The sequence below is a fragment of the Cygnus atratus genome, chromosome 1 (genome assembly GCF_013377495.2).
Source record: "Cygnus atratus isolate AKBS03 ecotype Queensland, Australia chromosome 1, CAtr_DNAZoo_HiC_assembly, whole genome shotgun sequence".
NCBI lineage: Eukaryota > Metazoa > Chordata > Aves > Anseriformes > Anatidae > Cygnus > Cygnus atratus.
In genome coordinates this window covers 41,542,652-41,567,448 of record NC_066362.1, presented here as the reverse complement: position 1 = coordinate 41,567,448, position 24,797 = coordinate 41,542,652, and the positions used below count along the sequence as shown (strand labels likewise).

At 38.0% G+C, this 24,797-nt stretch overlaps 1 protein-coding gene across 38 annotated transcripts in view; it reads right to left on the bottom strand.

Moving 5' to 3' along the window:
• NAV3 (neuron navigator 3) overlaps positions 1 to 24,797 on the bottom strand; it is a 494,795-nt gene that overhangs the window by 53,149 nt on the left and 416,849 nt on the right. For 19 of the 38 annotated variants that reach the window (XM_050715385.1, XM_035544015.2, XM_035544021.2 and 16 more), the window contains 5 exons: positions 14,495 to 14,633; positions 10,282 to 10,558; positions 7,504 to 8,209; positions 5,506 to 5,994; positions 56 to 97 (listed from right to left, as the gene is read on the bottom strand). In XM_050715385.1, the coding sequence (XP_050571342.1) occupies positions 56 to 97; positions 5,506 to 5,994; positions 7,504 to 8,209; positions 10,282 to 10,558; positions 14,495 to 14,633 (1,653 nt within the window). The remainder of the gene's footprint in view (positions 1 to 55; positions 98 to 5,505; positions 5,995 to 7,503; positions 8,210 to 10,281; positions 10,559 to 14,494; positions 14,634 to 24,797) is intronic. The other 19 variants (XM_035544030.2, XM_035544031.2, XM_035544038.2 and 16 more) reach the window with 4 other exon arrangements.

Below are 24,797 nucleotides of genomic sequence, written 5' to 3'. Positions count from 1 at the left end.
GAAAAAGTTGCAGTAAAACAGAGAAGCAGCAGTCATGCTCAAAAAATGTATATACCTTAATCCCTTTTTGGGTAGTGTATTTCTGTCAAGCTGCATGCTGTTAAAACAAAAAAAATCCCTAAGGACATACAGTAAACAGGACTGTTCAGAATTACAAATTTTAAAGGTCTAGATATGTGTGCATAACAGAAGATCATTTAATGCTTTTAATTTATCTTTCACAATAAGAAAAATTGAAGGGGACAAGAGGACATGGACTGTCGCATGTTCATTTTTCAACTAGACAAGCTCTAAGCTGGGTCAATAGTAATTTGGAGACTGTCCAAGTCAGAAGGAAGTCCTTCCCTACCATTCCTATCCTTCCTGCGGCTTCTCCCCACAATCTGTGCAAGAATCATATGGTCACAGTATGAATCTTTATTTTTCACAGTTTCCTATGATGCACCAGTAGATTTTCAAAAGAGATGAAGGTTGTGGCACCTGCTAGGAGACAGCATGGCCTTGCCAGAAGCCAAATGACAGCTCAGCTTGAAGAAATGAGTGCTAAATATACAGACCCTTGGCTTTCTGTTGCTGCGGGGCTCACAGAGTGAGGTCATGGTCTGGAAAATGAAAAGTGGCAACAAAGCAACATTGTTCCATATTCATGCACAAACAGTGGCAGAGCAGCTGATTACCAGAGATCTACAGCTGGAGTTTTCCTAATTCAAACCCTATCACCATCAAAGAGCTGCCTAAAAGGGCTCCCCCTAACCTTCCTTATAATTGAATGTAATTTGGGCATTCCCTCAAAGACTCAGCAGATCAGGTTGAATTTGAACTTGTTATCATCAAGTATGTGTGGCAATGTTTTTTTTCCTGTAAGATCATAATGTCATGTCACCGTATGGATTAAATTACAAAATGGCTTTATAAAGTTTCTGTATTACATATCATAATCACACCTCTGAGAGCAACGGTAACTTAAGACCATACTTCCTACCCAATAAAGTTCTCACACTGCTACTAAAGGTCAGTTTCTATTGTACCAGGGATGCTGGGTGCCCTGCTTTCATTGGACTGCCTTCACCAGTAGACAACAAGCAGGAGCAAAGAAGGGTTGGTAGAAGGAGAACGTAAATTTCAGTGCATGATTCATGTATTTTTTAGTTCCTTACAGAGAAGAATAGGGCCTTGATGTTCCTTTATGTACCTTTATGCATCTCTAAATTTCAAAATAAATAAAGATGATTATAAGTAAAACAGCTCCTTCTGCAAATACTTCAAAAATTGAGCCCACTCTATCTCCATTCCCTTGTTTATTTCGCACTGCTGAAACCATCTGCAAGTTCTCTTGGTGTAAATACAGGAAGTCTTACAGTTCTTGGTTCCCTGCCCCTGCTGTGGATGTCAACTTGGGAAAGGCAGAGAATGACCATGATGCAATGTCCTTGGGCAGAGATGCTATGGAATAAAACAAATAAGTGCAAGCTAAGGAATACCCAGAGCCAAGTTGATATGGGACTTATAGGTGAGTTTCTATAAGTGGTTGAGCACACCACAAAATCTGATACATGATGCACTGTTTCACACCTTAAAACCACAACCATCAACTCTGCCAATAATTTAAAACAATTGAAATTCTTGAAGAGCTTAAGTGGGTTTCAATGCATATTCATGGTCCTCAAAACTAAACTGCATTCTAATGAACCAAACCAGTCATACAATTAGAAACTACTGCCACTCTGCTTATCTTAAAATGCAGGCATTATTGCTGATGAGACCACAGCTAAGTCCTATCTTTCTGCATTTTTATGCACCCCTTGCTGTGTCACTCAGACCAAGCAGAAAAAAAAGATACAAATCTGTAATGCTCAACTGCAATTAAGCATCAAAAGAATTAACGGTGATCAGCCCACATGGAAAATTTTATCAATTAAACCAGTGATATTTCACCAGTTAACCACAGTAGAGAGCTTTATTTTACAGTATGAGGAACTCTGGCTTATTTTAATCCTTCTAAATTGATGTAAACTGAAATATAAGTGTCCTCCCACACAGGGAGTTACACTGCTATAACAACGGAAGTAGACTTGTCTAAATAAATACTGCTAGTGCAAGTGCTAGTGCAAAAGTCCTGAAGGACATGCAAATTTTGCTGAAAAACAAAACAAAACAAAACAAAACAATATTTTGCCAATATTTACTGAAACTATTTTTTTGCTTATTACAAAGCAATAGATCTTCATGGAATGACATAAAATTTTGCTGGAACAGACTTTGATGCTACATGGATACAGCATTTGACAGGAGGCCTGTGTTTATGCCATAGCATTACTTGGTGGGTAGCCTGAAGAGTGGCATTGTCTGATCATCTCTGGAGGGACTGAGAAGTGCCAGGTGTGCCTGGGCACATGTGGCAGAGACCTTGTAGACTTGCTGTCTCTGTGGCAAGTGACGGGTGTTTTGGAGGCAGCAGGAGACATAGATGTGCCTTGAGATTTTGGCCTTTTTTCTGTATTCTTTCCAATTGCAACAAATATTTCTTAAAACTTGGTGTCCCAAAGTCTTTAACCTACAAACCCTTAGACACTGCCTCATCATTTTCCATTTAGTATATGTGAAAATATATCCTGCCCTATTACATTGCTTCAATCTAATAAACTGTCTCTCACTCCTCTGACAATTCTTTTCCAACCTGTTTAAGCACCTATGAGAATGTTATTTGAAATAGCATAAAGCTTTACTAAGTTCAGGATTTCTGACCATTCCTTTCCTCAACTCACAAAGTCTCTTTCCTGCAACTAAATCAATTTAGTTATTACTTAAAATGATGTTAATGACAAACCACATGTCATCTGTTACTTAACCTGTTTTAACATCCTCTGTGTCTTTCCAAGAACGTGAGGTCAAGCAGGCCTTGCCCATAATCACCTTGTCCTCTGTCCCAACCCACCTCCTCACTTTCCTTCAAAACATTTTCAGCCCCTGTGACTACGGGGCTAATTCAGACTCTGCCTGAAGCAAGGAAGTGAAAAGTTCATCAGGACCAGTGAACTGAAGATGTAAGAAATTTATAAGTAAACTTTAACCTCTTCATTCCCTTTTAGCATGCTTGCTGTTAGTGATGTTTAGCTATCAAAACACAATCCATGCTTCAACAAAGAAAAAAGAAGCAACACATCATTTATTTGTATTATTTATTATTAGCTCTCTCTTCTCTTTTCCTAGACTTTTCTCTACATAGAATATATGTAGCTTGCTAGTTCTGTCTCATTTTGTGCTTTGGTCTTTCTGATCTTGTCTCTGTATTATGTTAGTATATCTCACTATACAGAGCACTCATTCAATCTTGTGTATGCTGTAGAGTGACTGAAAAAAAAAGACTAAGCCTCTCTGAAGATAATTTCTTATGCCTTGCCAGAATACAAGAATTACCATAGGTATCTAAAATATAATCTGAGTCCCCCCACAACAGTTTACAAAGGAAAAAGGACATAATCTTTTGCCAACTATATCTGCTTCTAACATTGCAAAACAATGCTTTTGTTGTGAGAAAATACTTTCCTATGTGGAGGTTTTACTTTAAAAAAGTTTAGAAATGACATAGCACTTATAACAGACCTTTGAGAAAAATAAAACTGCAGAAACCCTACTGGGGCTATAATTCCAGAAATGACACCATTTTCTCTAGGTACATATATTAGTTTTGAGGCCAGATCAACATGATAAATGGCTCTCTCTGGACTCAATCATTATATCCCCATATGGACAAATCCAAAACTTAAAATATTGCCAAAGGCAAAGTATTTGGAACCACTGAAATTAAGTCACTGAACAAATACATAAAGTATTAGTAGCAGGGGTTGCTCAGGAGCCGATGCCAAACTGTTAATATTTTAAATGTGATGTTTAACATCCTCTGCATAAATATGATCTTTGGCATAAATTCAACACTTTTCCACATCATCTTATTGACCTCACCATCCATATATGCAATAGTAAAAGGTAGTGGTGGTCTTTCTAAACTAAATATTAAAAATTAACTTCCTAAGAATTATTGTCACATTCAGTTGATGGCATACAATGCAAATTACTATTAAAAAAATTAAAGGCACAGTGCAAATTACAAATCACTCATGTATCAGTGTACTTTTAACTACTGTTGTTATCATAGACTATATTGGTACACACATTTTATAGTACTGTAATTATGTTAGTTAGAGGTGTGATTTCAGCTGATATAGTAATACTCATGAATGCAACATAACAGAATGAAATGTGAGGAGTGTTTCCATCTAGATTTGACCAAGAGATGTTTTGTTTTGTTTTGTTTGTTTAATGTTGCTTCACTGAAAGTGAAATCTTTCCATGGAAAGGCTTAGTACTGAATAATCTCTGGTTTAATATAAAGGGGAAAAAGTTCTTAACATTGTCTATTTTTTACGTGTGACAAAAACAATTCTTTTTTTTTTTCCTTTAAATAATTGTGCATTATCCAAACAACTAATTTTAACCCTAAAATATTTAAAATATTTCTGACTCAGCATACTTTTCTTTTCTGGATCCAAGGCTAATGAAATATTTAATATTGAATTTTCAATCCCCATGTAAGGTAAGAGTTTCATTTTTAAATCTTGAAAATTTTCACAGGAAGTAAAAAACTACTTACTGCTTAACAAAGTTTATTTTTTTCTCCTCTACAAAATTCCAACAAATGTTCCACAGAAAATACAATTAAAAAAATATATATCTTGGTATATTTTTGTGCCTTCTCTCAGGGTGGTTGCAACATTTTATTATATAACTTAAATGGTAAAATATCTTAATGTCAAAAATGTCTTTAACAGAGGGAACAGGGGAAACCCCTTTCTTGCTTTTGTCTGTCTATTCCAGACACTTTGCAGGACTGTGTTTATATCATCTTGTAAACTGTATCTCTGCAAGTGCAACTGCATTTTCATTTTTGTGTAATGATCTCTATATAAGAAAAAAAAATGTCAGGGCTGGATATTTTAAGGCAAGACTGTGTGGTCAGCTGAAGCCAAGGGACCTCCAGCTTTGCTTATGCATTGATCTAGGGGGAAGAAAACTGTCCCACATCTTGATCAGGTTAGCCAGAGGGCAGTGAGACAGCTTGGGAGCTACTGAATACTGGGATGGCAGGTAGAGCTATCATGCAGGGCTCACTGTGTAGCTGTGTAGATATGCCTTTAATCAGACAATTTTCCCCTTTTTTTCTGGTTCTTTCCCAGAACAAGGGAACCAAAAAAAAAAAAAACAACAACAACAAAAAAAAAAACGCCAAGACAGAAAAAGTGCTTGTAAAAAGGCAATTGCTTGCATATCCAATGCCTGAATTTACTTTCTTCCTTCCTATTTTTTTTTTTTTTTTTTTACACACAGGACTAGGCTGCTAATTAAACAGTGTCCCTTTAGGAAAACAGATGGAGGCTTTATTTTTTTGGCTCCTGTCCTTTTGCCTCTCACTTGTTTCGTGGTCACTGTATCTATAGGCAAGCTCACCTTTCCGAAAGAGTAGATCTGACGCTTCCAGTCCTCATGAGCAGGCTCTGAACCTCCTGAGTGCTTGTTGTCAGTCCAGAGAGAGAGCCATGATGGCTAAGAGGAAGGTCAATAGACTCGGAACTGGTGTGAAGGCTAGTCATGGACTGGTAACTTGGTGTGTCCTTACTGCCCGCTGAAGAGCTGCTCAGGTTTGCAGCCCACACAAGACCACCTGATGTGAAAGAGTGCACTGAGGCGGGACTGGAAGCCAAGGAGTGACTTAAGCTTACAACATCTGCATTTAAGTCCGAAGGTTTACTGAAGAGGGGGCTGCTGCTACCACTTTGCCCACCTGCACTGCCCATGCTGCCTGTGCCCGAGGACGGCGATTCCAGGCTGCCTTGCCGTGCCAAGGTGGTACTAGGGCTGGGCATTGCCGATGTGGGTTTCACACCTTCAGTACTGGGTGCAGAGGCAGCTTTACCACTTGCCTTGGCACCAAACAACCTAAATGTAAAACAAATAGCTTTAGAGAAACTGATAGCCACATTAAACATTCATGGCGTAACATCCTAAGAGCCAAACTACACATTTTCAGTTACTGCTACTAAAATCATGCCTACCTAGTTGTTCAATGGCATCTCAAAATTAAATTCACTTAACCATATCACAATAATGAGGGTTTTTTTCATTAGCAACAGCTCTTATTTACTCCTATTCAGATGTGCTCTTTGCACATGCAGACCCTCCCAGAGAGAGGTAAAATAAGCACATTTTTGTCTTATTAGTGCATAAACAGATTACACTTTCACCCAAATTCAGGAATTTAACATTCCCACAGCTAAGTCTTTAGCTTTTAAACCCCTCACTTCTCAAATCAGCTAAAACAATTGCAACAAACGCTTGCAAAACTCTACACAGTTTTGAAAAACATCTAGCATTTGTGTAAAATTTTCCTCTTTTTCTTTTGCACAGATACTCATGTGGTCATCAGTCATGTGGTAACCATTGAGACAGAATAAACTGCACCAGAGCTAAATGTGCTCCATTTGTTTCTACGAGCAGTCATGACAGAGGTGTATTTCACATAATTGTTCCCAATAATTCTATAGAAGAAAATTTCTACAGTGATGATGAGAGGAAAACCAAATCCCCTAAAACTGTTGAAATAAAGGTCATGGGATGACTTAATGTCTTACTGGAAATGTTTTAAGCTGCAGTTAAAGTGCAGATCACAAATTAATGAGAAATAAACGCAAAGCTTATCGTGATGTGAAGTAAGCACGCCTAATAATGTAAGAATCCATTTTACTTATAAACAAGCCCATAAAACTCAGCTGCAGCTCCTTCAGCAGCCGGTAACTGGAGATGCTGTTTTGGTAGCTAGGCGCGAGAGGGCACTCTTGGCTTTTTTTCCAACACTGGAGCTGCTCCATCCAAAAGTGAATGCTGATTTATACATTCCAAAACTTTACAATAGGGCATCTCCAATTGAAATTTAGTCTCGATTAATATCTATGAAGAAAGGTGTAACAAATCTGCTTCTATAATTAAACTTTTCTAGTTGGAGCTGCTGACAACATGAAAGCAAATACTTTATTAACCTACACAGCTCATCAGTTCTCTGAACAGGCTACACCACCACCTGTTCAGGTGACAGACCACACCTGAATGAGTGTTCTATTTGCGGATTAATCAGAGTATTGAGAAAGGACTTCTCATGTGCCTGAAGAGTCAGTAAAGAACTTATTCAAGCTTTCAAACTGTTATGGGAATGTACTTAAAATGGTCAACGCTCAAGCAACAGCCATGTTTTGTCTGGGGAGGTCTTTAGGACTACAGAAATATTTGTCTTGTGGGAAGACATATTATCCCTTTTGCCTTTTTTATACTTGGTTCTCTGCTTGTGGGAAAATATGCCCTGAAAAAGCTTTTTGCCCAGTGGATACTGGTTTGACACATTGAAAATCCCTCCTTTATCTACAGCAACTCCAGGAATTCATAGAAAACACTTACCTTCGAAAAGTGGGTGAGGCAATATCTGGGTATTTGGATCCTGGCTGCCTAAGACCCGGTGTGCCAGAGGCGCTTGCAGAAGTTGGGCTGGATTTGGGGGAACTTGATAGTGAGACACTCTCAGAATCAGACACAGCCACTTTCTCCTTCTCCTTGTCTGTCTGATTGATGGTGACAGGACTGGACCTCCCAGACCCGATCTTGCTTGGCTCCCGCAGTTTGGTGGCGGCAGCACCCGCAGACTTGCTGCTGACGTTGGAGTCAATGCTGCTGGTGCTGGAGCGGTGCCCGCCTCGGCCGGGGATCCCGCTGCCGCTGGACTTTGATGGGCGAGGCAGGCTTCGATACTGCAGTGTCGTCTTTGAGTTCATGTGCAGGACACCATCATCCTGGTTCTGGGAACCGTCTAAGCTTGTCTTCCGCCCCGCGTTGGACTTCCCACCGATGGCTGAAGATTTTGGCATTTTTCCCAGAGTCGCCGAGCCACTTGTGATGGTGGCGCCACTTGTGGTGATTATGGTAGAAGAGCCCATCCCAGACTTCTTGAATCCAAAGGACCCAGTAGCAGTTGATCGCCCAATGCCAGAGGGAGGCTTCTTTCCTTCATCGCCACTGCTTTTCCCTGCATCTGATGGAGAGCGCTGAATGGAGGCTCCTTTCAGGGGAGTTTTCACTTTTTCTGAAGCTTTAGCATCATCTGTTTTTCCTAAATAAAAGTATATTTGAAAAGGTCGCTTTTGCTTGAAGCTGTAACATCTCCATAACTACACAGTTACTATTTCAAAATGAAAAGAATAAATAAACAGAAATACTACCCTAAGAAAACAGACCAGTTTAGGACTCTGTAGTACCCCGTAAGCAGTCAGTAACAGGTACAATACATTAAAGTAAGCATTAAGTATTAAAAGCCTGAAATTCTTCTGAGAATTTCTAGTTTCATGCGTAGGAAGAGAGTGCAGATGTAGAAAATACTCCAGAATGGACTACAAGGAATTTTATCTGCTGTGGGTTTTTTTTTTTTGTTCATATTAATAGTATTTCTATATGTAAGAAATGCTGTAAGTATAGTGTATGTGCATTGTATTGTGCATTGTGTTGTATTGTGTATAGTATTTCTATATGTAAAAAAAATACTATTTGAAAGTAAAACATGAAATATAATTAACATTTCCAGAAGAATAATTATGCATATAGAAATTAATGGTACTTATCGAGTTCCTTGGTTGTCATTGATTACTTTTTTTTTTTTTTTTAGCTTATAACTAAATTTGTTCTGTTGTTAGTTACAAAAATTGCCAGAGAGAGATTATGTTGTCATGGTATGAATCCTCTTGATCTATAATGATATCAATGATAGGAGTTAATAGTCTTTGTCATATCCTTGATATGTTTTCAAGATTTTTGATTTTCTGAGAGGCTGTCTTCCATATGCCTATATGCCACATATTTCTATATAACATATTAATAAGGCATTCAGAAAGGTTTAAATAAGATACTCTCTTCCATCTTAAAAGAAGATGGCAGACAAAAATGCCTTCTCTATCATAGTCTAATTTCTCTTTAAGCATCCATTGTATGCTCCAAATAACGCACAAATACTTAGCACAACAAAGTATTTAATTCATACTTCAAGTGATTACAGAGTTTTGGAGGTAGGTGGCCTGATTTGTCTTAGGAACTAAACTGTAACAAAGAGCAACACCTACAAGTCAGAAATAAATCCACTTGTGTATTTATACAGTGCACATTTTATGCCATGCAGATACATGCACCCACCAAGATACTGATCAGACATCTACACTGCAAACACACAGACTATTAGGATATGTTTACAAATTTAAGGCTTCAGTTCTGTCGTGCACACTGGCTGCTCATCTTCAACAAAAGAGAAGACCTGGGAAACTTAGCTTGGCTTTGGCAACCCTTGTAGGATCTCTTCTTTTAATTGCCATTATGGGTTGTAACTACTGCAACCATATGAACATTGACCACTGCAATGATCCCTGGAGATCTCTCAGACCAGAGACTGACCAATATTTAGTAGTTCCAAATTGCAAAGAAACAAAAGTGACTTATAAAGGGAGGAGCTCCTGGTCAGTTACTGTTACAACCAGGTGTTAATACACACTCATGAAGTGTTTTGTCAGACCAAAAAAAAAAAGCGCTAGAAAATGTCCTACAAAGGACTGATACTGTCCTAGTAAAATTATGGATTAGAAGGTCTTAAGAACAATGGCTTCCACTAACTTTGGACTTTTGCTGCCAAAGTAGATTACAAGAGTGACTGTTACTTCTGAGAAGCCTTTCAGAAAGTAAGAAACCATTTAGTACTAAATAAAGTCTATAAAAAACATATATTTTTACAAATTTTATTTCTTAAAAATGGACTATAAAATACCTACAGTATGTGGAACATGAATCCAAAAATTCTTTTAAGAATTCCATAATAGATGTTGAGGTACTTATATGATAAGAAAACAAAATGTAATCACAGTTTATGCTATAGATACATTTGTGTTTAATTAATAAATTATTGGTATGCAGTGTAGTAAAAAAGTGGTTATAAAGATGAATAATTTAGTACATTCTGGCAATCTTGGCTTGGAATCATTTGTGAGAATAAATATCAATATGCTTATGGTTCCTCATGTCTGTCACACACTTACAATATCCATTAGTTATTTTTAACCCTGTAAAGATTCCTTGCTGTTTATAAATGAAGTCAAAGTTTAAAGCTTAATTTTTGACACAGCAAACTGAACTACATAAGTTTCCTACCCGGGGTCTTGAGAGCACTGGTTCCTGCTTTGTGCCTGGACTGAGTTGCTCCTACTTGTGCAGTCATGCCTCTCCTCCAGGATCCAGTCTGTGAAACAGAGAGGGATGCTTTCTGACCCCCCTTCTCTGACTCTTCAGAGAGCCCCGAGGGAAGGCCTTTCCACTTGCCACTGCTGTCTATGCTGCTGTCAAAATCTTCCTCTGGTTTCTTCAGCTCTTCAGTGCTGCCCCAAGTTTCGCTGTCTGTAACTGAGCGCTTCTCTGAGTCTGTCTTCAGCTAGAAGAGATTTGCATGAGAAGTGGTCAGTCTCAGCATCTTCAATACTCGCTGCTTTCTTAAGTCTCAGGAAGGAAGGAGAATAAGCACATTGATTTATTTGTACTGAGGGAAATGGAAACTTCCCATCTAAAATGTTAGCATCTTGGTCACAAAAATTTTAAAACTCCTACTTTGGGAAGATATTTTCCTTTTTATTTTCAGAAGATTTCTACTCTTCCCTTCATAGCTAAGCTGCAATGAAGTAAAACATAACTTATTCTAATCACCAGCAGAAATACCCTATTGTTTGTAACCCCCCTGTGAATTTCACAAGTGAGTCACTGTGCTGAGAGGTTGTACTAAAAGTTTCAATGTGGAAGCTCCTAAATATATTACTAAAATCACCACAGTCTGGTTTCTTGCTTTTACCTACCCAAACCTTCCACTGACCAGATTAGAACTATTGCTCCAGCAGCACCGATTATGTTGTGCCACTACTGAAAAATGAAAACATCACCAAAATGATCAGTGCTGAAGTAAATGTCTTTTTTACTGGTTTGTCTCTACTAAAACCAGTCGTTTTGAACAAGAAAGTGGCTCTAGCTGCTAGAAGAGCAGCTTTTATAAGCGCTACCCCACCAGCAGGATGAAGGTAACCAGCTGGGGTCACGCTCGCTCAGAGACTCAGTCCCATGTGGAGGATGCCCGGGGGGGACCTAACTCCCCTGTGGCATCTGCTTTCCCACAGCCCATGTTGATAAGGGTGTGCTGCAAGGAACAGCTCAGCAAGACAGGGCAACATACCTTAAATAGATATGTTAAATATCTAAAATGTGGCTTAAATAGAAATGCTGGAGACTGATCCTACCTTTTGTGTTGGATAAGACTTGCAGTCTCTGTGCTGACAGGCTGTTTGTTGCAACCTTTCCTCCTCTGTTTTCCTGCAGCCTCCTTACCTCAGACTCAAGCCTCATCTGCCATCATCTCACCAGCCCTGTTCCCCTCTTTCCTCTTTTTTCCTTTGTCTTTTCATTTAGTTTACTTACTCCTCTTTAACAATAACAAGTGGTGCCCCAGTCAGGTACTGCTCATTACTTTTGTCTGATGTAAGGAGAGCCCTGTCCCCATACAGACACCCTAAGCAGGTCTACAAACTGAATCTTGTTCAGAGGAGAGCTATTTATTATTCTGTGTTGCCACGATTCCTCCACAGAGACCCCTCTGTGGTTGCTTCCTAGGCACTGCTGTCATAAGTAGGATTAATACTGATTAGATGACTGATGGAATAATCAGTTGCTGTCATTTGTGGCATACAAACTGCAAAGGCTCTCTATACTCTCAAAATTTCGTACGTGCTTTGGGGAGGCTTGCACAGATTTTGGGTAAGGATTGGTGGGAAAAGAGCCTAAGAAAACATCTACATATATATCACAGGGTCCTTCAGATGAGAGTTTTCATTGCTTCTATTGTTACAACACATGTAATGTTCCCATAAATGAATGGTTATAAACACATAGTTATGCATTTTTTAAAGCATCATTTAAAACTGCATCATCTCCAGAAATGACAAGTACAAGACTTTTTAAAAGCCTCTCTTCACCATTATTCGGCCCAAAAAGCAATGTTAATCCTGTTTTAGTATGTAAACAGTAACAAAATATGCAATTTATGCTTCAGGATACAGCCAGCCTGCACTGCTATGATCACTTGAAAGGACTGCAAAAGGGAGCTCTGTGTTGCAAGATTATGTCCTACACCTGGAGAGCAGCTGGCAAAATCCTTATATGTTGTGGTCATCTCAGCTTCTGGCTGAGATTCCAGCTAGTATGGAATACTCTGCTTTCTGATTAATCTGCTTGATGTGAAAACTAATAAAAGTCTGTTCATAGCTGTCATAACATAACGCAGCTCTGGCAAAAGAAAGCAGTATTTGAACATGTGCTGTATCTCTGTTTATCACAGAACAAATTGCAAATATTATCAGGTTGAGTATTTGGAACATGAGATCACTCAAATGGAAAACACAGAAAGAGTTAAATAGTCAGCCTGAGATTTCCCATGTGGTGATGGTGATGATGTGATGATGCAGTGGAACAAGTAAGCCAGCTGGGCAGCTGGCCATCACCATTGACATGAAAGGGAAGAGGCAGATCTCCAGTTTAGAAACCATGGGAGGCCCTGATAGAGTGGCAAAGGCAATGGTAGGAGCTGAAGAATGCTGGCACTTGCGTGAGTATCACTGCACAAGTACATCATCCTGAAACTCATCTTGGAGTTTCTACTGCAGGTTAAAGTAATTTTCCTTCCCAAAGTGACTCCTCCATTGTCTGGGGGAAATGATAAAGATCTGTTTTTCTCATATTGACATATTCTGACATAATTTACATCTACAAAACAGTTCTCTGAAATTCTGGCACTGCCTGCCTGCAAGAGTCTAAATGGAATTTAGGTTGTCAGTCTTGAATCCTGGATACATGACATCAAATCACTGGAGGCACAAACTCTTCCCCTATGCTGAGTTTTCAGTCTTGAAATTCCTTGATTATAAACTGAAGATGCCATGGCAGAAAATACTTTTCTACTTTTTCTTTTTCTTTCTTTATTTTTCATAAACTGAGTCTTGTAAGCAGTCTACATCATCTTTTTCATCACTTTCAATTTAGGGGGAGCTGGGAAGAAATATAGGGATGCCTGGCACAAGGGGCAGGCATCTATCTAAGGGACATTATCTATCTATTTACCTATCTATCTATTCATCCATCCATCTTTCTATCTGTCTACACACATATACAATATATATTACATATATGGCTTGTGGTTCTACTCTTCTCAGAACTCTATTTTGATACTGTGCAGACCTTGGACTAAAACACTTGGATCAGTGTTCATGATTTGAAAGGGAAATAAATTATGATTCTGTAGTGTCACAGACAATAGGTCATGGGAACATATTCATTTGTAGTGTTTGCAACAGGGAACCAATCTGTTAAATTTTAAGTGATATTAAAGCACTTAGTATTTTATTTGTGGGGTTATGGAAAATACGATTAGACAAGACTTCAGGAGGTGTGTCGGTCCATGTTCCTTTTTAAAAGACAGGTTAACAGCCACAGACGGGCTGAAATATATTTTTAAGTAAGTCCATACTACAAGAGCTACAACTCTATATGGGTATGCACAACACCATCTGGAGTCTTTAACCTGGAATTCCTGCAGAACCAAGCAAATCCAGCAGAAGGATGGGGTTCTATTTTTTTTTTTTTTTTTTATGGCAGGCAACCTCAATGAAAGCAAATTATAGATGACATTCCCATAGGCCATTTCCATTCTTGCACCTAACTGGGTAGAGGAAGCTCTACAAAATATGGACTCCCCACTTCTGGCTTTTATCTCCCAGTGGAGAAAATAGGGAAAGGACAGTACAACCTATGCAGTTTGTCTCTGATACGTGTCAGATCATGAAAAGCGAAAACTATTTCACTTTAAGTTGTGCTGTCTGTTGCAAAAGATACTCACTCCAAATGCAATGAAGAGAGTTGAAATGCGCTCATCACAGATTCAGTAATGGTGTGGGGTTTTTTGGTGCTAAGGTGCACTGGGGACTCTCCCAGGTCAGGCAGGGCAGAGTCTTGCCAGCTGGGGCCCATCCTACAGCTTTCATAGGTGGGACAAGCCCTGGCTGGCTAGATCCTGCCCTGTCTGCCCTTAGCAAGGGAGCAGGGCAGGCCAGGGAAACTGGGACATCAGCCCACAGGTCAGGGTTGGTTCCTACTCAGAGCTTCTCACCTATAACTGTAATAGAGGAGATTATAAAATATGAATATTTCATTTGTTTTGGAATATTGTTTCTAAAGCTTTTTTTTTTTTCTCTTTTTTTTTTTTCCTCTTATTTTTTTCCTGTCATCCCACATGCTTGTGTGTTGTTGCAAGAAATGGCAATGGAAAGCTACTTACCTGGGCATGAGCATTCTTTCTTGAAGAGGCAGTTATATTGGAATAAGAGCTGACAGATGAGGTGGTGTTCAAATCATCTGTGCTGAGGTTGTCAAGAGTGTCACTGAGGCCACTACTTACTGAGCTGCTGTCATCCCAGCTGCAGAGAAAGAAGCACATCGACTTTACATACTGTGTGTCAATAGGAAGAAAGTGTCAAAATCTATAGACACAATTATTTATTCTTCAAGAGGTTAACCAGAAAATTTTCAGTACTATTTCCCAATGTATGGTGAATATTAGTTTTCAGACTTTTAAATTAATTATTCACTCACTGACAAGCAGTTGCCTGTTCAATTAATGAAAGACCCATTTGTCTTGTAAAAATTTAACATCAGCTCTAAGCAAGCAGTAGTGTAAGTCATTAAAAAAGGTTGTTTCATGCTTCATTGCAATCACATTCAGTACACTGGCAGGGAAATCCAGTAAACCTACCTGGTATTGCTAGCCAAAGCATTATTAATAGGTTGGAAAACACCTGATGGATTTCCAGGCTACAGAAAAATAAAAGGAGGATTTCTTCTGCAGCCTAATTAACTGCCAGTATTTCCAAAAGTTTTATTTTCTTGTCTTAAGCCTTTGTCTCATGGGTGCAATGTCATCAGAATAGGATCCCTGCCAGTATAGTCGCCAGGGTTGACAGAGAACACGTTATACATCTCTCAAGAAACACAGGCTGTCAACTCTTCTGCTTTGGCAGATTGAGGCAGAGGATGTAAATGAGAGAAAAGCTACTCTTACAGAACTGTCATCTACCTAGTCTCACAAAAGTACTGTTTTTTCCATGGAAGTGAAGTTGAAGTTGATCAGTGTTTCTCCATAGTGTTACATTACGACTCTTAGTTTATTGCAATATAAATCATTATAGCAGTATACTTATAACACAAGAGAGAGAACAGCTTGTTCTGCTGTAACCTACGTCATGGGCCACCTTTAAGGTCAGATTCTGCAATTCCCCCCTTAAATCTAAAATTCAGTCCTACAGTCTGGTTAAAGCTGAGTACTATTACTACCAGTTGCTCAGGGCAAGCTAGGAAAATATCTGTGAATATTGTTTTGTGAGGTTAAATTCACTTGTTCATGTAAGGCCTAACAGCAGTGACAGAGAACTGCATGCTACAAAATGTGTGCTGTGCTGCACCAGAAAGTTCAGTGCACTAGTCTTGTATCATAGCAACTGCAGCAAGCATTACTTTGGTTTTGTGAACGGTAGAAAATCACATTACAAGCCACTCCAGTGACAAGGTAAATGTATTTCAGAGGGCAAGAATTTATTACAGTGCTGCGCTTTCCTCTGTTGAGTACAATGACTAGAAATAAATAGAACTTTGCAACATTGCCAGGTAATATACATACAAGTGATTTTAAAATGCAATTTCATATCTAAGCAATTACAATATCAAACCTTATGCACCCCACATGCACCTAAGAACCCTCTCTCATTCACTAGTTATTTATACTGCCCACATTTTTCACTGTCTAATGTGATATGGAATTTCAGTGATGCTAAATGCCAGATTCAAATGGTATGCACCACAAAAGAATATGCCTTGTATAACTATTAAGACCAAGAACCTTAAAGACCGATAAGAAAATAGATATTTTGAAATGCAGGTTGGTTTTAGAAAAGATAATATGCCTTCATTAGTAAAATAAAAAACAAAACAATCATAAGCCAGATCCTATGTATTGGGCACTTGCACAAGTAACATGAACAGTATGACATTCATGTTGATTAATACTTGACCATCAGTTTCCTGAGTCTAAGGCCCTGGGAACAAAGATCAACATTTAATTCTGTTTGCACATGTTTGTTCACTATTTTATTGTTTGCTACTTCATTTATGCTCATTTTTCTCAGTAAGAAGATTCAAATTTTCTAAATTCTGAAATAGTTCATCTGAGTCATAAAATATAAACATGACATTTGTTCTCTACAGCTGAAGTTGCCAGACAAAAATGACTATGATTCCATTCTATTATATCTTCTCTGTTGTGTTTCACACTCATCACACCTCACTCACCAGTGGCTTATTAGTAGGTTCTGGCAACACTCATGGCCATCTTGTAAGATATGTAGAAGATTACTTTGACACTTCCACTACTGACCTTTCAGAGCCATAACTATATTTGTCTGTAATTTTTTCTCTGATGATAAGTGGTCAAAATGTTTTCTAAATTTGAGGACTTTCATCCCCCCAGATTTCTAATAATTTATATATTTAATACAAATGCATAATAATACAGTATGCCTGTAAAAATGAGAATATCCCAAATTGCTTTCTTTTCTGTATGTCATTTTTCTAAGGACTATTAGAGGGACTGATTCTTACTTGACACAATCTTTTTAATCGTCCTTTTGATAACATAAAGTAAAAAATGAAAACTACAACAAAACATATCATGAAGCAATGAAGATCATTGTATTGTGCTTACTTTAGTGCATTGTCCTGAGTTGTTTTAACGTGGTCATGCAGTTAAATCTGTGCTTTTGTCACACAGCATTTCCACCTTTTCAGACCTCTTTTCCCATCTCTAGATAGTATAGTTGCTATCAGATGAGATAACATATTTTCTGAATAATGAAGATGCCTCATTTATAATTTGGAACACCACATGCATATTAATTTCTCCTTTAAGCTAGAAAATCTGGTAAAATTATATGCGCATCACCTTGAGATTGAAAACCCATTCTTCATAGTCTGCAGCAAATTCTCACTATAATTTTTGTTTTTGTTCCTCCTAACCCTCATCAAAACAATATTGACATTATTTACTGTCAGACTACCTAAGGGACTTAACATAGGTTTTTAATATACTGCCTAAGATTTATCTTTTACTTACTTGTCTCTTTTTCATGCACGCTACACTGTTTATGACAAGTAAGGTTACCACTGCTGTTTATTAATGCCTGATGCCGTTTCCCTTTATCAAAACACATTTTAGCTACTTAGAACTTGGGCAAAGTCTGTTTTCTGTTATTGTTGGGTATTAGCCTTGGGTTGATTTATTTAAAAAAAGTTGTCAGCAAATGCAGTGTTGCTATCTAGGAGACTGAGGCTAAGAGAAAAATGTTTTTGACAAGTTCTGGAAACCTTTTCTTTGGGAAACCCTTGGATATCAAGAGGAACTGGAGAAGAGCCTTGAAATTTAGCAAGCCATAATCTTCACATCAAGGATGTACCTTTTGTTGTTTCTGGGAGGAATCATCTCAAATCTGGCTAATATCTCTTCAAAATCACTCTTTGCATATTCCTGGCAGAGACTTTTCAGCATTTTTTCAGCTAATAGCCCAAAGCCTTTACTCCACCTAGACACATGGCAGCTCAGCTCAGCTCAGCTCAGCCCAGCTCACCTCAACCTGCTGTGAACTGCTGAGGTCCAGGGTTCTAATCAGCAAACTGAGAGCAAGTCAGTAATCCAGCAGCCACTGCTCTCATTGTGAATGCGTGTAACAGTTTATGATAACATAACCACATACTATTTTTTGTTCTCTAGAAATGCTTCATTAATTGAGTGCTCATAAGAGGTCCTCTCTGTGAACTTAAAATCCAATTTTCACACACTGAAGTACATGAACCAAATAAGGAATATTTTATATGGGATAAGACACTATTTTACACAACAGGTGGATAAGCAACAGATCTCCAGGGCAAAGAAGCAATGACACAATCCAGAAAATACTTTATTTTACCCTACATAATGAAGGCCCTCAGGAACCTGCAACAATTTTTTCTGGATGTTTTCAGTGATGGCTGAAAGTACAAAATGCAATTAGGTAGGAGATGGATACTGAAGGTAATGATAAGAAGTAGTAGTACTAACAAACTGTTAGCTCCATGGATACATAAAACTATTCTCCTTTTATAGTACTTGTTGTAGAAAATCAAAGCAGTCTCTTAATTGCAGACAAGACACGGTGGAGGGCACAACCACAATGATTGTTCCTTCCACCCTTCCCGTTTCTATTTTCAGCACTTTCCTTAAACTTGCCCGCTCAAAGAAGTCCACCATAATGATAAGCTGAGTCAATGCCTGGAATTTGTTTCAACAGTGGCATATTTCATTAATGTTTGAGATTGCCTCCAGTCAAAGTGGCCTTCATGTGCAAATAAAAGAGCTTTTCACAAGCAGATCATCAGACATATGAAGGCAGCAAGACTCCAATCAATGTGCTATCAAGTTTGCTAGAAAAGTCTAGTTGCTTCAATGCACCCAGCCTTTGGCACAGTTTGACAAGTTGCTCACATTTTTTTCTTTGGTTCATTACTGATTTTTGCAAGCAGAAGCAGGAGCTGCTGCTTGCTGAATACAGCTCTAGAAAAAAAAAAAAAAAAAACAACACCCTTTTCTCTTAAAACATTCATTTAAGCCAAAAAAATGCTCTCTCTAGGGAGGTTTGTAACTCTGAATGAAAAATAACACTTTATTAGTCACGTGCTTTGTACTGCATATAAAGGACTTTAGAGCACAATACTAGACCTAAGATCCTGGAATGTCTTCCTTAGGAATGAGAAATCCTTAGTCACATACTTGCTAATGCAAGAGGAATTCACATAACCTCAGAGACCTATGTAGAGGCCATAATATATGGATATGGGATCCAGGGACTCTGAACAAACACATTTAGCAAAACTACCTCTACTTGATTTTTAGAGCAACTCTGTGCTTTCAAAATGTGGCAGAAGGCCTTTAAACACTTCTAAATTGTTCATTATCATAGTTGGTATAAGTAAAACAGTGCCCATGTGTATTTCTGCAGTTGGGGGAAATGATCTTAGAGGATAAATCAAAGATCTGAGACCGTGATAGAAAGGTACAACTCAGGAATAAAAGGAAACTTAATTCCTGAGTTTAGAGTGTTTCCATTTGTGTGTTTGAGGATATATGAATCCACACTAAGAGAGATTGAGGATGAGCAACAGAGTATGAAAGAGTACAACACTGTATAAGAGAGACACAGATCTACTGGAAAGTCCAATGGACAACACCAAAGATGATGAAGTGACTGGAGCATCTCTCCTATAAGGAAAGGATGAGAGAGCTGGGACTGTTCAGCCTGGAGGAAGGGAGGCTCAGGGGGCATCTTACCAATGTGTATAGATTTCTGAAGAAAGGGTGAAAAGGGGACAGATCTGGGCTCTTCTCAGCTGTGTTTAGCAACAGGACAAAAGACAATGGGCACAAAATGGAAGAACACAAGAAGTTCCCTCTGAATATCAGGAAGCATTTTTTTTACGTGAAGGTGCCAGATCACTGGCACAGGTTGTCCTGAGAGGTTATGGAGTCTTCTTCCTTGAAGATCTTCATAAGACACCTGGACACCATCCTGTCAGCCTGCCCTAGGTGGCCCTGCTTGCACATGGGGTTGGATCAGATTACCTCCAGAGGGCCATTCCAATCTCAGACATTCTGTGATTTTGTGATCCTGTAAGCAGTGAGGTGTTATCCCCTTCCTTTGGCTACACACAGCCGGCTGATTTATGTGACTGAAACCTAAGATGACGGAGGTCTCCATGCCTCTCTCTAAGAGCCACTGGATGGTTCTACACAATAATTCATACAAACAGCATAGGCATGAGAAATGAAATATGAAAATTGCTTTCATTTGTATAGCCTACTTCTATGTTTGCCAAATGGGTTGCTAGTACACTGTTCCACTGTAGCGTCTGGGATCAGGACACCTTCACTTACACTGGATAGTTATTTAAATTAGACAATAGTGCCCTAAAAAAAAAAAAAAAAAAGGGGCAAAATCCCAAAATCTAGCCACCTGTGGAGTGAGTGGCTACCTATAGTGTAAGATCTGTGTTACTGATGCTCAAGGTATCTACATTGCATGCGACTTAAGGAATCAAAGGTTGGCATTTAATCCACTAGTTAGTCAGATACATCCAATGGGTAAGTGGAAAAGTCTGAAAGTATATGAATGATATGACAACCCAGATGTCCAGAGAAAAAAACTTGAACTTAGTACGTTCAACTTAGTACGTTCCCTACACTACTTGTACAAGTTTAGCCCTGCAAAAGGAAGACAGAACTCATTTACCACCAGTCCATGCCATACACTTAAATCCATAAAGCAGGGAAAACAATGCATAAATCAGCCTTCACGACATGGAGGTGCACGTTGCTTTTCTACCATGCACCAGTAAAATGGATATTAGCATGCAGTCCAGGCTGCTGCCATGAAACATCATCCTTTCTGATGCCCATATTTCAACCCATTTCAGGAAAGTAAGGCAAGATTCAGCCTAAAATAAAGATTTTATATCTATTCCTTTAATAGACTTTTGAGAACAGAAATGATCTCTTAGCTCATTAAGAAGAAAAGATAAGAAAATAATTGGACTGTTTTACTCAAAGCAACTCCTCACTAGCATGCCAATATATCAGCTGGCAAACTTTCTCGTTCAAAGTTCAATTCATCATGAATTAATCCATTTTAAATCTTTTACTGTGAGCTGAGATGTTCATTATTCATAAAATAGCTACACTGACCCTTCGCTGACGGATTCAAGATGGCACAGAGTTCATAAAATCAATACTTTGCTTCAAGCCACAGGCTGCCAGAGCAAAAACCCAGGCCCTGAATCAAACCAGAAACTTACTGGAGCTATAAATTTCATTATAGCTATTCTATCCTCATAGCTAAAAAAAAAAAAATAATAAAAAAATGTAGCCAGTTGGACTCATACTTCACTGCCTTTTCCTCAGCAAGTGTAATGCATTACCTGCCATATCCAAACAAGGCAACCACTGAAGCGTTAATCCTGAATTACTTTAGGTTCACTGATAGAAAATAGTGTCATGTTCCTTTCAAAATGCATTTATTTAGCACATTCTAAGGAAAATTGTTTACAATTAGAAAGAATAAAAATGCATTTATGGATCTGCTTTCATGCAGCATCATTTTGGGAGGATTTTTATTTCACGTTCAAAACGAATCTAGAAGATACAGTCAGAAAATTCTATCCCACCATAGCCCAAGAGCACAATTAGAGCAAAATGCATTTTTTGCAAGGTCAGTGTATTTCCATATTTCTTCTTCGAAGCATTTAATAAGTGCTTTAAGAACTAATTTGGTTTTAGAGCCTGCAGGAAGAAAAATGAATTGATGGAAGATTCATATTTCTCAGGATAATTATATATATACCTTGTAGAACCCACAACTCAGGACCTGAATAAGTCTTTGCCAGAAACGTTGATGGTTTGTACTTATTTCTGAATATAATGCTTAATATGACATGATAGGGACAGCAGAAAATCATTAACTAGTTCCAAATTCATAACAGAATGTATCAACAAAGGAACTTTGCAAAATGGAATTATGGAATTTAGGCAAATGTTACTGCAATAAAATAATAAATATCCAACTTTAAAAAAAAAAAAAGATTTTTTTTTTTCCTGGAATGTACAGTCTTTTCTTCTTTTTTTCTTCTTTTCCTTTTTTTTTTTTTTTTTAATGAGGCAGATAAACAGCATCCATTTTTAATTACATTTCAAACAGCTTATGGAAAATAGTAATATAGGGCTGAAGCAAGATGTAAGGAAATAATTCTAACAAGAACTGTTGACAATATCATAACAAACGAAAGGAGAAAAGCTTTTGATGGTTTTATCTTTCTGCTGCTGTTTGTTATACTTTTAATACACTGTTTGGATCCAAGATACATTTAAATTTTTAAAATGCAGATTCAGACAAGTTAATTAACATCAGTTGAATGGACATAAATAAACAATTTACAGTGCCTTTGTGGTTCTTCAGAAAATATAAAAGCAACTTTATTCCTTGCTACCTAGTCAAGAAGTAAAAATGTCGTTCTTCACTTTGTATATGGTCACTTTGCATTCCCCCCCAAATTAAGACAATTGAGATACCACAAGCATAAAGAAATATCTCATGGGATCCATATTAGTATGTGAAGGAAAATCATACTGAAACCTTAAACACCCTGAGATAAGCCCAATTTGCCATTCACCTTTGTAAACTGCCAGTTACAGGTTCAGCTGGGTGGGAAAGTGCTGAGAAAAAATCAAAGATCTTTACCGAACCTTGTCTTTAAATTACATGAGGAAACCAAACAGATCATCCTGATAATTGTTCAGAGGATTTACTCTTCCCAGTAATTATTTGGCTGATGTTAAAGTCCTGATATACTGGTAACCTCCTCTCTGTGCATAGTCTATCATATTTAAGAATATCTGTTAGAACTATCTATCCTGGTTTTGCTGATGTACAGAATGGAGGGATTTATTTTTCTTGTTAATAATTGACTAAATTCAATCTGAAGAAAAATCACATGTAACTATGTAAGTACAATGACGAGACATAAGTATCTGTTTATTTTTGTCATGATATTCATCCCATAAAACTCCATGAAATATCAACACTTAAAAACAGCAGTTTTATGCGGATTTGCTGTTGGGGCAAAGCAAGGTTGGGAATTATTTCTGGCTTGGGACAGGCATTTGTTACCCCACATAGTTCTTTGCAGAGGATGACAAGCATTACATTTTGTTTGTAATTTCTTTCTTCTAAGTAACATCTTAGTGATGGACATCTCTCTTTGTCACCTCTGTGCAGCACTCCCTGGTAGTCTGCTTTCCTACTGGCATGAGGAAAGCACAGTTGGAAATGCAACACTTCTGAAAGTATGGGGTGAATTTTACCTGGAAAGTTGGAAGCAACGGGCACCTTCCTACATTCAAGTTAATTTCCCCCTACATGTCTCAAGACAGTGACATTTTGAAAGGGTGTTGGCTTGTTGCAACAAATTGTAACTTTGGGAAAAGCTTCTAGGGTGACTCCTAAAAATAAAATATCCACACAAATATTTTCAGATAAGAGGGTAAGCCTATTATCTGAAGCCTAATGGGCTTACACGCTCATAGCCAGAATTATGACAACAATCTGCCTAACAAACAACAAGGAAAGCTGAACACAAAGCTGTTGCTTTTCCTGTTTTTGTTTGTCAAGCCTGTCTCTCATACTTGTTGCTCTTTTCCTGGGGTTTGCTGAGTAAAGACCCAGATTACTGCTTTAGTATGAAGGAGAAACGGACTTTCTCTTCTTTCTTTCTGCACAACCTGATTTTTAGCATTTTAGCAACAAAGACTTACATGTCCATGCTCTGTGCACATCTGGTCTTCAGGCCCTTGCTCATCACTGCTGGCTGGTCATAACTGCTGGCTGATTTTAATTAAACTTTGCAGAAAACATAACAGCTCAAAACCATTGTAGTTTGTAACTCACATGAAAACAGGGAGCTGTATGAAGACAGAGAGAGTAAAAGGCTCTCTAAGAGGAAATGTGCAGGGTGAATTAATTATACCAGATGTGCACGATTCTTCACACAAAGCCAGACTGCTTAAAATTTGCTGTTCCCAGAAAAAAAAAATACATATATATATATATATTATATATATATTAATCCAGTGTAGGCATTTCTTTGTTCTTAATTCTCTTTTAATAAACTGTTTCATGGAACGTTTTTACTCATTTTTGAGATTTGGAGTTTTTTTTTCTCATGATTTTTATTTCTTTCTAGCCTCTTTTTCCTCCATGAAGGTCAGGCTGCTGTGTTCAGAAAACATAGATTCCAGAAGTAAGATTCTTATTTGCAGATGTTCAGTCATCTCAGCATTTATTTGATATTGTTTCCATTCCCCAATTGATTAAGATTTTCTCTCTCTGCAGTAAAGAGCTATTAGGGCATCCAGGTTATTGAAATTGGATAGCTTTAGATAAATTTTATTTGAAGAGTTTAATGTTATCTTTAATTCTGTCACATGCCAGACTTTTGCATCAATTTTAAATATTATTCAGTTGTGCCTCATGTTATATTGTCACCTTTCACATGATCATTAACAGCAGCCATTGATCCATAATATCTTTTCTGCTCTGAGATCACAGTTGGGATCAATTCTATCTCTGAAAATTTCCAAACATACATATTTTTTATACATACGTGAGTGATACCCAGTATTTGTTGGTCTCTTAACCTCTTAAAAAGTTCCTGTGCCATGTGCTTATCATCTTGCCAATGAGATTAGAGGGAGCTCATTTATGGAACAATTACCTCAGGATTCAACCTAATCTCTATCCAATTTTTAGGAGTCTGGAGAAGAGAGGGTTGTAGGAAGTGAGCTGCAGATCAGGCTTCTGGAACTTGACAGGGCAAAATATCGTTGGTGTATTTAGATAAAGAGCTAGCTGAAAATTTCTAATCAAAACATATTCGATAAAGTACTGCTATGCTAA